The sequence below is a fragment of the Lactuca virosa genome, chromosome 3 (assembly GCF_052849685.1).
Source record: "Lactuca virosa cultivar CGN04683 chromosome 3, Lactuca_virosa_CGN04683_v6, whole genome shotgun sequence".
Lineage (NCBI taxonomy): Eukaryota > Viridiplantae > Streptophyta > Magnoliopsida > Asterales > Asteraceae > Lactuca > Lactuca virosa.
Window position 1 is genome coordinate 380,095,605 of NC_136428.1, and position 15,987 is coordinate 380,111,591.

A 15,987-nucleotide genomic window follows, 5' to 3' on the forward strand; every position below is an offset into this window, starting at 1 on the left:
CCAGCAACAAATGTGCAAACTTTCATACGAGCAGAAAACAGAAAAACGATTTTTTTCTCAAGCTGTTTGCACACAAAAAAAAAAACAACAAACGAACCTGGCTCTGATACCACTGATGGGTTTTGAGCATTCTAACACTTCCTAAGTGTACATGCAACCCTAATAACCTTGGATCTATGTTTGTCTAATTATCATGCAAAGTTGAATTCCAAGGTTATATTCATATCTAGCATACATGGGGAACAAATTTTAACTTGTATGAAAGATAGAATAACTTACCTTGTTGTTGCTTATGATCCTTGAAACCTTGTGAGCCTAGCACCCCAAGTGTGATGCCTCAAATGCTTCACACAACACCAAATGCTTTTGGAATGACTTTAGAGAGAATACACACTTCTAAAATCGGCCTAGCCCTCTTGTTTCTTATGTGTAGCCGATTTTGGTGGAGAATGGGTTTCTTATATAGTGTCGACACATCTAGGGTTACACCATGTAAACCCTAATGTGTCATGACTCTTCATTTCCATGACCCATGGGTTTGTAACTCCCATGGAGCATCCATGGAGCATCCTATGGGTGGAACCCAACTTGATAATCCATGGAGCCTCTTAGCCCACTATATAAGATATGGAAGATTTACATAATCTACCCATATATTTAATTAGTTATCTTTTTATCACTTAATTAATTCTAAATGAATTCTTGATCAAACTAATTAAATAATATTATTAATATATTAGAACTTATAATATATTAATAAACCATAAGTGTTATTTCTCTCATTTTAGTTTATCCAATTGCATGGTGCCATGCAACCCAAATGGACCATGCCGGGTCGGGTCAAGTACATACCAGAAATAGTTATGGACTTAGACACCTTATCCAACAACAATTCCATCAAAATCTGGTATTTTCGAATAGTTAAGAAAAAGTCTCGTCGATCACGAAAGCTTTCAGATGGTTCGTTTAAGTCTTCTTCTATGGTTCGTAAACCATATCTGAATCACCAAGGCATTCTCATTCGTGAGGTTCCAGCTCCTGTTTCTCCTTCTTCCAAGAAACGAAGAGCTGAAGATGTTGCGACATATATTTCAAAGAAGAAGCTAAAGAAAAGAAAGATGGTTCTTCAAGCAGAATCATCTGAATGGGAGAAAGTTCTTGAAACACTTGAAGCTACTATTCTGCAATCCACATCTATTCCTGATCAGACTAAGGTCACACCAGCCGAAGTTTCGTTAACTGAATCAATTCTTGTGGAGGTTTGAACTTCAGACATCAATACACACGTATCTGATATGGATGTAAATATCAATATGGGTGAAGGAAATTCGAATAAAGAAATTGTTGTTTCTACTCAAGGTATTCCTGCATGTTCTGCTACTTTTGTTTCTTTACCTCCGTTCATTGTTCCTATTTCGAACACTACAAATTCACCCACCTTTGAAATCATTCTTACCCAACCCATCACTACTTTGTTCTCATCTCAAACCACTAATCCACTTCAAACTACTGAGGATACTGATTTTGACGAAGGGGGTTTTGGAGGAACATCTGAAGAGATGGAATTTGATGAAGAAGAAGAAACTTTCCCTGACAACATGTTAATGACGATGAAGCAATTTAAGATTTTGAAGAAGAAGATGAATTCAATTATTCAGTCTTAAGTGGACATGGTGGGAAGTCAATCTCTTTCAAGTTTGGAACTTGATGTTATGCTCAAAGCGTTCGAAGCCAGGATGGTTAGTAAAGTGTCTGGCATGCTTCAAGATTCTGAATCTAAAATCTTGGAGAAGGTGGATCAAAGTGATAAGTGTCACGAATTACGAGTGAAGTCTCAATCTTCGAACTTTGTGAGTGAAGTTCAATATTTACGAAAGGTGGCTAAAGAACGGCATGTCTTGTTTATTAAAGATGCGAAGCAAGTACGCGAAGATGTCAACCTAAAGCTTCAAGAACTTCGTGAAGACATGATCAAAGAGATTGCTAGTGCTCAGCAAGACTATGCGACTCTCAATCAAAAAGTGGATATTATTTGTGAGGCTTTCACCAAGTATGTCAAGCTGTATGAAAGCTTGAGTCCTCAAGTAACTCAACTTTCTACGGATAACAGTCGAAGCTTTGTGGAGCTTACCTCTTTGTTGAAGGAGTTCAAAGACTTGTCTACCACACCTGTTCCATCTTCGATCATAACTCCAGAATTCTTGTCTTAAAAGTTTTCTCAATTCGAGGTTGTGTTGCATAAACAGTTGGCTCCGTTATCCATGTTTTCAAGTCTTCTACCAACAAATGCCCCACCTGTTGTCACATGGGTGCAAGGGGGAGAAAAGAAGGTTGGTAATGCGAATGTTGGTGAGGTTTTGCATGAAGCTGTGAAAACTGTTGGGAAGATTTTTCAAACAACAATTCCAGTATTAAAGCCAATTATCTCAACTGCTGGGCCTGTTACTTCGACAGTTGTTACAACAATGCCAATTTCTACGAAGCCAATTTCAAAAGCAATTTCTAAAGGAATTGTGATTGGGGAAGGTGGTAGTAGTTTGAAGCCCAAAGAAGTTGTTGATAGTTCCTCGGTCAAAGATAAAGGGAAAACAATCTTGGTCGAAAAGTCGAAAGAGGAGAAGAAAGCTGAAACTGAAGCTGAGCTAGAGAAATTAAGAATAGTTCAAAGCATTTTAAGTCTTCGTGCGAATGACCCACCGAGAATGAACAAGGGTGATCCTGCGAAGCATTACAACTAGGAAACAATTGAAGCAAAAGTTACATATAATCATATGTATGCTTTTGAGAAGAAGCCGAAGCAAAGCTATGCTGTCGTTAATACTGATATGAGACAACTGGATTTCCCGATAAATGAAATGATGTTCATCATGGCTCAGTACAAGATTGTTGAGAAATTTGATAATGATGATGATTACACATACATGAAGCTCAGGTTTCATGCTGTGCTAGGGAAACTTCCAGAGGAAATTTGGTCACTCGTGAAGATAAAGAAGGTGATCAGTATTAAGAAGGATGTTTTGTTCGAAGACATGATGCAGAACCTTCGTTTTTACGTTGCTAGGGCGAATGGTCAGGAATGTAATTTCTCGATAGCTGATTTTCCATTAATGAACTTGTATGATCTTATACAAGTTGCATTACTTTTGAAAGACAAAGATGCTTCGTATCTTCGAGAGACTGATCCAAAAGTTTTTCGTCTTGGTCTTGCCCACATCAAAATATTCATAGATTACTTGGCCCTAACAGATGTGGAGTTAGCAACTGCGAAGGGGTTGGAAGTGAAAGTACCCATGGAACCAACGAAAACTCAACCTGAGTTAAAGAAGTATGCTGATGGGGAAATATGCTTGAAGCCTTTTGGCATGGTCTTCGCAGGGAAGGACAAAAATGGAAAATCCAAGACATTCTTATTCCACGCTTGCGAAGTGGAGAAATACACAACGTCCCAGTATACGAACTTCATTGTTCGTATGAATAGCTGCAAGAAAAATAACGAAGGGGACAAGAAAGAGTTGAAGAAGATAATTTCTTGGTACTCTGAAATCCGAAGGGTAATGTTGTATGCTATACAGATTCTTTTGAACTGAAGATGGTCGACATTATTACAAAGGGGGAGAATGTAAGGGTCGAAGACCTGTTGTAATATGTCGAAGTCATAAGTTTATTTAGAAGGCATTTAATGTAACGAAGCGTACTGTTTAGTCCTTGTATTTTTTTGTGTGCTTTCATGTTTCCTATAAATAGGGACATTACTTAGAGTTAGATAAGTGTCTTTGTATGAACTTGTCTATATACTCTCTGTAACAGTGAAAGCATAATAGAGCTGAAACCAGATCATATGTATATCGTGTGTTCAATCTATATTCATATAACTCTGATTTGATTCATACTTGATTCCACACTTCATCATTTAGGATGGTTGAAGGGCGGTCAATATCGTCATTAAAAAATTATGATTCAATGAAATTTGAAGCTTTTTCTACATAAAATTATTAGCCTCAGTTTCCCTTGGTCATTTGATGGGTAAAAAAAACAGGACTATTATGATCTCTTGCTGAATAATTTACTTAATCAACATTACATGCACCTAGAAATATGGAAATTCAAAGATCAGATCAAAGTAATGAGTTTGAAAAATAAAGAAATTTTAAATCTTGTTTCAGAAGGATAGAAATTTATCATTTCCAAATATTTGTAATTGGTTCATTGTTTTTGAAGGGTATTGGAAAAGGTTCTCATCAACAAAGACAAGGCTTAATAAATTATTGTTACTTCCTCCCAACATGCTCTTTAAATTTATGTAAGATAAAGCAATGAAATTGGTTTATTATAAGGGTATTTTCGTCTTTTACCTCGGCTATAAAAAGGTGAGGTGGCAGGGTAGTATCAATCAACATGTAGCCCATTTTTATCAACCAAGAACATGGCAAAGTTTCGTTGAACATCTCCTTCAAGGATTCCATAGTGTAACATTTGGTTTCTCTAATGAAAATTTTTATAAATAATTCTTGAGTTTTGGTTGACACGACGTGGTGAAGGCTCACCACGACGTGGCCATGCTAGAATGTTCGCGGGACTTTAATGAGCCCCCACGATGTGGCATTGTTGGCCACGACGTGGCAAGCGGCTGAAGCATTAAACCCCAATTTCTCAGGTATTTAAAGGAAAAAGGGAGACTAGGGTTGCCCACCCTCAGCCTCCATCACTATTAAACCTTTGAGTTCGTAACGCTAATCTCTTTTGAAGCTTTTGAGCTCATTTGGGCCTTTTTGGGTGGGTTTTAGCTCATTCTTGAAGAAGAAGACTCCATTGGTGTATTTTTGGAGCAAGCAAGCTTCTTTCCATCATCTGGTGTTGTTGCTGGAGATCTCGAATAGATCTAATTTGAGAAATTTTGTTGGTTATCAGGATGTGAGTTTTTAGATTGGTTAGGCACTTAGGCGTTAGACTTGCGTTGGGAGTCATCCTTGACCTCAATTGAAGGATTCATCTGTGATGAATGGTTGGTTATCTTATCCTTGGTTGGACCAGGAGGGCTGTTGGAGCCATTAGGGCAGGCGAGCTAGGTCAACTCTTGCCAGATAGACCCTCGTTCAGGAGTCGCGTAGTGTGATTGTATGAGGTTATCACCCTTAAAACCTGTTGGAAATCCGGTATTTTGGTAGATCGGTAGGCGGCACAAGACCAGGGTGGTCTCAATTGCATCAGAAACGTAATTATGAGACAACAAGATAAACCTGAGATGGTGCCCGTAATTGAGACTCGTGTTAGGAGTCGGCTTGTTATCAAGTGAAAGGTTTTCGGTAGCAATGAATGATCAGGGATTCTGTTTCCCAGTGGAAACAACAAGATATCCAGGGTTGGAAGGGTTTATGCTCAGCTGGATTGCGAAGTGGTAGTGATTTAGAATGGTCCGTCTATCAGGGAGTCAGACAAGGTTTGCGATTTCGAATTTCGGGCAGAGTAGTGCTTGGTTATTCTTCAGTGGTTAACGCTAGTGGGGTAAGGATTTGATCTTCATCAGTACATGAGATCCCTTCTAAGTCTGGGTTCGATTTTAGTTTTGGGAAGTTGTTGTATGTGTGAGTCAACTCTCAGTCCGTATCGGGGTTGTGGAAGTATCGTCCAGGTTGTCGGGCGTCTGGAAGGTAGTGAGGAGTGATTTCGAGGACGAAATCTAATTCAAGTGGGGGAGAGTTGTAACATCCGGTTTCTCTAAGGAAAATTGTTATAAATAATTCTTGATTTTTGTTGGCCACGACGTGGTGAAGGCTCACCACGACGTGGCCATGATAGAATGTTGGCGAGACTTTAATGAGCCCCCACGACGTGGCATTGTTGGCCACGACGTGGCGAGCGGCTGAAGCATTAAACCCTAATTTCTCGGGTATTTAAAGGAAATATGGAGACTAGGGTTGCCCACCCTCATCCTCCATCACTTTTAAACCTCTGAGTTCGTAAACCTAATATCCTTTGAAGCTTTTGAACCATCGAGGGTATGTGAGTATTCTTAGATCTAGCATAGGAAGCAATGTTGGTAAACATGCAGGGTTTCCAGATGTAGCTAATAGGGTGAACCACCATATGCGATTAATGTTAGTATAAGTTCTTCATTTTGTTATTGAAATAGTCCTGCACGAAAAGATTAGCAGGGAACGTGGTGGTTGAGGCTCGAGTTGGAGGATGAATAAGAGTATTTTCATTTGTGTGTCAAATGGGATGGTAGAGGTCTCCTAAATCAATTCGATATTAAGTAATTGATTATTTAGCAAAAACAAGGGTAGCACGAGCCCGAGTTTTCGGAGCTGCATTCGTGTCCGCAGGTCGCGCCCATGCACAAGTTCGGTGTTTTTTTTGGTCTACGAAATCCAAGATTTGCACCCCCCCTACATGCGGGTAGGAATTGTAGTAAAACCATAGACACAAGCTTGTAAGTCTTTCATGCATTCAAGTTTATAAACCTTGTTGAGTTTGGTCTTTCTACCAATGTGGGACTCATTCCCACATTCATCTATTTTGCTAAATTTATTCTTAAATACACATCTTTGAGTATCGATATCTCATTCACATACACTCCATTTTGGACATATAGTATATATCCTTTCGAAGTTCTCACGGAGGAGAACACAAACCCACTTAGAGTTAATTATATATACAACATATGTATATATTTATATATGTCAAAAGTTAGTAAAAATATAAATATTTATACTAAATTTTCCAACAATTAATCCCAAAATTGATATGAGGAACGGTGAAAAGTAGAATAGCTGTCAGTAGATGATCGAAAGATGGAGGTGGTGAGTCGAACATATTAACACGTATCCAGGAAGCCAATCAACAGTTGGAAAGAGGGATTTACCGATGAACAGTACCCGATTGGCTTGGATACTGTTCATAAGCCACCCTTTGTTTAATATATATATATATATATATATATATATATATATATATATATATATATATATATATATATTTGTTAGTTTTACACAAAAAAAAATTATATACTATAAAAAAAAAAAAGATGTAGTATTTATATATAAAACAAATAAAATACACAGAAATATATAAGAAAATGTTATACAGAATGAGACTTGATATATTATTTTGACTTTTTTTTAAATTATATATTGAATTAGTTTTGATTGTTAATGTGGGCAGGAAATTGGGTTTCGTTGGGTAGTATCATTTCATTTTCCATCTCCTAAACATATTTCTTTCTTTTTATTCTTTAAAAAAAACTCAAGAACAATCATTACTTTTCATTACATTTCTTTCCCTCCTTAAAACTCTAGAACGTCTATTTCCTACTTAAAAAAAAACCCAAGAAAGAACATCTATTTCCTACTTAAAAACAACCCAAGAAGAGAACGTACAAATTGGAGTTTAAAACTAGATGGAGGGAGTTATTAATCTAGAGGGCGGTCAAGACAGTAAAACGGGAGGACTAATAATGATTAAACTCCTTATACATCACTAGAGATCTCATCTAATTATACGTTCATCGACATCTTATTCATTTGGTTTTCACGACGACTTGACTCGGATACGAGTAATGACAATAACAATTCCATATTCTAATGGATTTTCAACCACGTATTATTCACGTTACCCAAGAAAAATAAATAATGGGAGACTTTTGATGAGACTTTTACTATATAAATATCTCTCTCCAGCGACTTTCAAACACAACAAAAAAACAAAATGAAAACAACCCTCTCAACCCTCCTCTTTGCCGGACTATTTCTCGCTGGAATCATCGTCCCTGAGCCGGTTGCTTCCCAGAATAACGTAAACAGAGCTGATATAGTGACCCAAGAATTCTTCAATGGGATTATAAACAAGTCTCCCAACACCTGTCGCGGAAAAAGCTTTTACACACGTGTGGCGTTTCTTAGAGTCATCAGAGACTACCAAGAGTTTGCTAGATCCGGTTCGATGGATGATTCAAAGCGAGAACTCGCGGCCTTCTTTGCTCATGTTACTCATGAGACTGGTCGTAAGTTCAAAATCTTAGATTTTTGGAATATATATTGTTTCTTTTTTCATATTTTGTATGTTGCTCAAAATGGAGCTAATTTGATAAATATTGAAATATTTTGTTAATCCATTAATTTACATATGCATGCGTGGACAGACTTCTGTTACATAGAAGAGATAAATAAACAAGAGTACTGCGATAGGACCCGGAATGCATATCCGTGTGCCCCTAACAAACGCTACTATGGGAGAGGTCCACTTCAAATTACATGGAACTACAACTATGGTGCAGCTGGAAGTAGTATTGGGTCCGATTTGCTCGGGAACCCAGATATCGTGGCTAATGACCCAATGATTTCGTTCAGGACTGCCTTGTGGTTTTGGATGACAAATGTTCATTCGGTCGTCGGTCAAGGGTTCGGAGCTACAATCAGAAAAATTAATGGCGGTGAATGCAATGGTGGGAATGCAGGTCAGGTGAGTTCTCGTGTCGCGTACTACACCGATTATTGTAATCAGTTTGGTGTTTCACCCGGCCCTAATCTTCGGTGTTAGTTTTGGGTTCAATGTAATATGCCATGTCGAACCGGACTACACGGAAGGATGGTTTTTAGTACTTATCTATGTTTGAAAATAAATGTTCTCATGGTGGCAAGTATTTTTTTGATATTTGACACAATGAAGGTCGGTGATAAATTACAATAATTTCTGATGAACTAATTGAGCGTTCTCATATATTAGATGAATCAATTCGGGTACAATAAATTTATATGTACAGTGTCGAACCGCAATAACAAGTGAAATAAAACCGTAAATTCATTTGCAAAGCACAACATTTATATTTTGATTTTCATAAAATGAAAACCAACTCCAACCAACCAATAAGCGGAGGGGAACCCGAGATACTTGAGTTGCACTTGTGATGACAAGTGGTAATGCAAGCTGTCAGTTTATATCAAAAAACTTATAAAAAGCTTTATTTAAATTTCGTGAGATGAAAATCACCCGTCGAATAAGTGGTGGGGACCTAAGAAACTTAGGTGAATTTGTAAAAACAAGTTAATGAATCGTCAATTCGTTTTAGAGTTTTGAACATTATAAAAGGAAGCCCAACTCCCACAAAAACCTATTGAATAAGCGATGAGGGACCCACCAAAATAGGTCAATCCCAAATGAATGGGACAAAGAAATTACATCAATTAGGAGACTTGCAATCCATCACAAAATTTAATGTAAATTTCTCTTTTAATGCTCAAAAACCATGTAAAAAATTTAAAATTAGGGGTAAAAATACGTTTTTTAAATAATTTAGTGAACGTAAAACGGGCACTAAACACATCCCTAAACTTTAAACATTGCTCGTCTCGTGCAATAAAAAGAGAATTAAGCATTAAGTTCAGAAAACTCCCTGATGGCGTATCATCTTCAAAATAATATGATTTTTCTTGAACGTACATCGATAATGTACATCGATAATGGTTGATTTCTCATTTTGTTCAACTCAAACACCAACAAACAAAATAAGGTCTGCACACTCAACAAAATCATAAAAAAAAAAAAAACACATAAAACTACTAAACTAACAATACATAAACCAAAATAAATGTTTTTTTTTTCTTTTTAACTATTTTTATTATTCTTTTTTAATTTTTGTTTTTTTTTTGTTTTTTTTTCTTCTGAAATGAAAACAAAGACAACAACAGACTTAAAAATAAAAAATAAAAATAGAACTAAAACAATCGAGTTACTTGTCAACCGGCTTCAAATGAAGCCAAATCACTTGTACGCTTTATCCTCCAAAATGACGTTTTACTCGTTTTTTGCCCACAAAAAACATTTCTTTTTTCCTTTTCTATTTTCAAAATATCGTTCCCAGCCGTTTCTCATCCCAAACTTTTGAATTTTGGTATTTTTTGGATTTTGCATTTTAAGTTCGCCATGTTTCAACAACTGCTTCAGCCTTTTCTTCCTAGCCTTCTTCAAGTGTTCTGGAGGCCGCTTCATTTCTAAAACATATGCCTTTTCAGGGGATGACAAAGATGATTCAATGACATTATCATTCAAATCATGCTTCTTTTTAACCCGACTCACCTCTTGTTTAACCTTGCATTCTCTCTTCTCCTTAATGTCATGAGTCAGGTTACTCAAGTGAGCCTCTTCCAAAATTTCCAGTCTATTTGTGACTCTTAGGAATGTGCACTCTTCAACATTAGAAGGTTGTTTGTTAGCTTTAAACATATTAAAAGTCCTCCAGTCATTATTAACTCTCAATGTAACCTATCCATTTTTCACATCGATCAACGCTCGAATAGTGGCTAAAAATGGCCTTCCCAAAATTATTCCACACTCGTCTTCAGCTTCATAATCCAAGATGATAAAATCAACAGGAATGAAAAGATTATCAACTTTGATGATGATATCCTCTATTTTACCTTCCGGATAGACTATCGATCAGTTTTCCAATTGGAGTGAAACAGTGGTCGGTCTAGCTTCACCAAGTCCCAACTTTTGAAAAATTGACAAAGCATCAAACTGATACTCGCACCCTGGTCGCACAATCCTATCTTGTCAAAGTTTCCAATTTTGCACGGTAAGATGAAACTACCTAGATCATCTTTCTTCACAGATAATTTGTTTTTGAGTAATGATGTGCAACTTTTCGTCATAGCAACGGTCTAAAACTCCCTCCAAACTCTTTTTCTTGGAAGAACTTCCTTCATGAACTTGGCATAAGTAGGCATCAACTTTAAAGCTTTAACTAAAGAAATGTTGATATGGAGTTGAAAGAGTATCTCAAGAAACTTCTTGAAATGCCCATTATCTTCCTTGGATTTACTTTGCCTAGGTGGGAAAGGAAAAGCAGTTGGTGCTATTGTCACACCAATTCATGCCTCTTTTTCTTGGACTTTCATTTGATTTCCAACACTTGAACTTGGATTCGTTGGACCTTGTTCACTCACTTTCTTATGTTCATATTCCTCATCAATCACGTCCTATATCTTGATGTACTCTTTTTGATAATCCTTCACTTCTTGATTCTCCTTATCATCATCGACACATGTTGATTGTTGATCATCATTGGTGATTGGCAAATCATAATTCTTTCTATTCAATTCCTCGCTTGATCTAAGTGCAATGGCATTGCATTCCCTCGTGTCTTTACCATTTCCAGGATTTTGAGTACTACTTGGCAATGTTCCTGGCTCTCTAGAGTTCAGTGCTTGTGCTAATTTCCCTAACTGATTTTCTAAATTTCTCATGGAAATCGCTTGATTTCTCTCACGTTCTTTAGTCTTTTTCTCTTGCTTGATCATGAACTCCAACTTTGCTTTCTCGAAAAAAGTCATCTCTTGAGCGGGTGCAACGGTTGGTTTTGAACCACTGCCTGATGCCTAGTGGAATGCACTTTCTTGAGGTATCATTTGTTGAATTTGTATATGATAAAACCCTGGTGGGTTTTGAGACCTTTGTTGATACTGTTCTGGTTGTGGTTACATTGGTTGCTGCTGTCCTCCCCATGGAAAATTTGGATGATTTCTCCATCCTGGATTGTATGTATCTGAGTAGGGGTTGTTTTGTTTTGGGAAACTTTGTCTTTCCATGAAAAACACAGATTCGGGATTTTGCGGGCACCCACTATAATCATGTCAGTCTTGACAAAATGCGTAAAAGTCAACCTTCTTTTCTTTCACCCCACTGCTTGACATCATATTCTTCATCATACTCTTGATCGAAGCCATTTCAACTGCTAATGCATCATTTTGAGCTGCAAGACGAGCTTCAGATGTTGTACTTACTCTTGCATTTCATGTTTGTATCCTCTTTATCGGCCATTGGAAGTTGTTGGTTGCTATTCTATTCAAAATCTCCACGCTCTCAAATGTAACTCTTGCTAAGTAACACTCCTACGACTGAAGTATCTACCAACATACGTGTCTGAGAATCTACTCCTTGGTAGAATGTCTCTAATTTAACATCATCAGGGAGTTGATGTGCCAGACATTTTCTCAGAAGATTGTTTCATCTTTCCCAAACTTCCTGTAACACCCGATTCAAAGTGTTTTCCAGTTCAGACTCTTGGTGTGTAATGTTTTTCAAAATTGGTCCCTAGAGGGCAGAATTGCCAACTTTAGGAAAGTTGGAGTACGCTAGGCGTACTCCTTATACGTGGGACGTACTAGCTCGAGGATGATCGGGCCTTTGGACCACATACGCTGGGCGTACATTGACTACGCATGGCGAGCGTGTGGTTAATGAAACCCTAAATTTTAGGGTATTGCACTCTATTTAAGCCTTATGATAGCCTCATTTGGTCATGTTTAGACAACCTCCATTCCCTTGTAACGTCCTGTTTCGGATCGTCCGTGATTAGGGTTCGTGGACTGCAACCCGGGCATGAGGAAGTCTCGGGGTTTCGATGAGTTTCTAGGAGCATAGGGAATCTCATCAACTTTCCGTGGATATGAGGTTCATTGGAAACGAGGTTATATCGAGGAAGCAATGGAAGTGTGAAGTTATGACATGATAAGTCCCTTAATTGAGAAAAGTGGCATCTGAGTACGCTGGGCGTACGTGTGTGTACGCTTAGCGTACTCATGTGCGTGGTTTTTAAGCGAAGCCACCTAGTACGCTGGGCGTACCAGAGGGTACGCTGTGCGTACTAGGCACAGAAGGAAAACCCTAATTGAGGGGATGTCCCTATATAAAGAATAAGATGGCCTCATTCCTGGCCACCATTCTCATACAATAAACCCTCTTAACCCTAAATCTTCGTGCATAGAGCTTGTGAGTGCATTTGAGAGCCTTTGAGTGTCATTTTGTGCTCTTGGAGTGAAGAAGAAGCTTTGGAGAAGAAGGAGTGAGAGTCCAGGCCCTTGGATCTGAGCATATCTGTGTTGGGAACTTCACATAAAGGTATAAAGCTTCAAGATTTCTCACTCTTTTGATTTGTGCATCATAGTAGAGTATTTTAGGGTTTTTGTCCCAAAAGTTGGAGACTTTATGAGTTATTGAGCTCCAGAGACTATGACCAACCCCGTTGAGTGTATTTAGTGGTGTAATGTCAGAAAAATCCAATCTTGGACGTTGGAATCAAGCCATGCATGAGATATTAGCTTTTTGAGATAAGAGAGTGAGTGTTTGTGTGTTTGTGACCATATCAGTCATGCAAAGGCTTAAAGTCACTGACTTTATGGAGTAAGAGCTATTAGGGAGTCCAGATCTAGGATATGAGCCACGATCTTAATTGATTAAGACCAAAAGAGTAGAAAGAGTGAAGCTGGGAAGTACGTTGAGCGTAATTCCAGTACGCCCGCGTACTGCCCAAGTGTCCCCGATGGCCAATCTGGGTTCGTGAATACGCTGAGCGTACGAAGGGAGGTACACCCCGTGTAACCTCACTGTGGACTTTTGGGCTAAGTCTCATTTTGGGCGTGGAGTTTGGGCTTGTTGCAATAGAGTCTTGGACCAGACAAATATATACATGTGCTTTGGGCCCTTGAGTTGGGCTTACCATTTAGATTTGAGAGTTGGGCCTCAGGGGAGCCCATTTATTATTGGGCCTTGGTGGGCCCAATGGGTTTTAGGTCATTGATGAGCTGGTTAGTGGGGCTACCTTTAGACCTAATGAGTGAGACTTTGGACTTAGTTCCTAATTGGGTTAATTATAGGTTTTGGCTCAGAGATAGAGGTCGGTGCGTAGCAACAGCGTTTATAGGGGTTATTGATTAACCGAGGTGAGTATTCTTACTATACTTACCTTGAGTGGTAACCTATGTGTGACCGGAGGGTCTTATGTGCATATACTGTGTATTGAGATATCCTGCTATTTGTCTTTGTGATATGTATGTTGTGTATTATATTGAGTTGCTGAGTCGAGGGACCGGAGGGTCCAGCTGAGTTGTGGGACCAGAGGGTCCCACTGAGACACATTGACCTGAGGGTCTTATCTAAGTATAGCCATGAGAGTGTAATGAGATATGAGTGGTATTTTGGGGAACTTATTAAGCTTCCTGCTTACCGTGTTATGTGATATGTGTTTCAGGTTCTTCTCAGGATCTCGGGAAGGCGCCGACTTGATTGTACACACCAAAGAAAGAGTTATGTTTTGAGGATCCTGGATTATTAATCAAACAATTATGGAGTTGCGTTTTGTAAATTAAATAAAAAGGGGGGTTTTGTGAAATGTGTTATGAGAATTATGTGATTTAAAATAAAAAATTTGTTTGAAAATTTACAGTGTTACAAGTTGGTATCAGAGCCTTGGTTTGAGGGATTCGGATGCACCTCCGGGTGTGTTTGGACTCAAGCTGAGGATTTGAGAACAATTTTCAAAAGAGATAATTTTTTCTAAAATGAGAAAGAGTTTAAGAGAGAACGAGTTGGAGCCGTGTGTACAATCAGCCAGAGCCCGAACGGTGATTTTCCCAAAATACCCTTACTTTTGTGTTATGAGATATTTATGACATATTTTATGAGATATTATGCATGCTAGAGGGTAGGCTAGGTATTTCATATTTTAGGACTAGAGCGGCTTGATTTGTGATGCCTTAGCCTAGGAGTTGATGCTATCTGTGATGTGCTTTTGAGTATGAGTTGAGTAAGAGTATTTAGCAGGAATCACCTAGAGAGAGTTCTGAGCTGAGTGATAATCTAGGAGAGATACCTAGATGTGCGTTTGAGGAGTTTACTAAGAGAGTAGTGAGATACCCGCAAGAGGTAGGGTTGCTTGAGTTCAGTGATACCTTTTAAGGGTGAGTAGAACAAGTGGAGTTGTAGCCTAGAGTGGTTTTACGTGTTGGTAGAGATTATTTGATGCCCAAATGCTGCTCGCTTTGTGCTTTGTGGAACTCTTGATGATGGGAGTCAGCTACCGAGTGAATATGACGATATTCAGGAGGTAGATGGCTGGTATCATGAAGAGTTCTTCAGCAGCTGATGGCGGAGAAGTGTGAGAACCTAGGAAGAGCCTAGGAAGTGACTTGAGTCAGATGAGTACGCTGATAGAGGAGGGTATTCGCTGGAGGGTGAACATGTGTAGCGGGATTGGTGATCGAGAAGGTTGAGCAACTACTTAGGAAATCTGGGACGATCTGTGTGGAAAGTATAGGTAGATGTGGCAGGTAGTATGGGCCCGTACTACTGAAAGCAAAAGGACCCATACTCGAAACAGGGAGAATTCCAGAGGTTCTAAGTAGCAGATTGAGAAGAGAGATAACATGGTTCGAGTACCATGATTTATAGCAGATTGAGAAGAGAGATAACATGCTTCGAGTACCATGATTTGTAGCAGATTGAGAAGAGATAACATGGTTCGAGTACCATGATTCGTGGCGGTTAGTGCTTCTGGTTTTACCAGTTATCCTGTTGTGATTGATTAGACTGACATCAGATATGAAAGAGTGTGCGGCCAGAGGGCCATGTCGAGCGAGTTTTAATGGAGCATACCTTGAGAGGAAAGTCGAGTTAGTTTCCGAGAGATTTTACTGGTGAGATGCCAGTTGGAGTCGCAAGACTCAGGGACGAGCAGAGATGATGATTATTGGAGGATCGCGGTCTGAGTTGAGCAATCGACTTGTAGATGAGACGTCACCTTCTGTGACAAGAGTTGTGCTGTCCCCGTTTCCTGGGAGAAGCAAAAGGGATAACGAGTTTCCGGTTTCAGAATTTGGAGGTAAACCCCGTGGGGTAGCATATGGTGGTGACCTTTTCACCAGAGTTTTTGGGCAGTATGTCTGCTGTGAGGTATTCCTTGTACCATGGAGTCATTAGTGGGGACTGAGATGGAAGAGACTAAGGAACGTGCCTTTATGAGTGGGGCATGCTTTTAGGAGCAGTTCCAGGAGATTAAGAGGAGTGTACCTGTAACGCCAGTAGATCCGGGCTAGTCAATCTGGAAATAATAGGGGTTGAAAACGACTTTTCGACAAAAGATTATTTAGAATAAATAATCTTAACCAAGTTGTAGAATATGTCTCAAGGGTTCCGTACATATAAAGAACGCCGAAA

General features: G+C 38.8%; 1 protein-coding gene across 1 annotated transcript; it reads left to right on the top strand.

Annotated features, from left to right (window-relative positions):
• The first annotated feature begins 7,678 nt into the window (after window positions 1–7,678).
• LOC145167677 (chitinase 4-like) lies at window positions 7,679–8,700 on the top strand. The gene is made up of 2 exons (XM_079086914.1): window positions 7,679–7,999; window positions 8,138–8,700. Exons 1-2 carry the CDS (start codon window positions 7,705–7,707, stop codon window positions 8,533–8,535), a joined length of 693 nt encoding a protein of 230 aa, XP_078943040.1. The 5' UTR covers window positions 7,679–7,704; the 3' UTR covers window positions 8,536–8,700.
• Window positions 8,701–15,987: the final 7,287 nt, after the last annotated feature.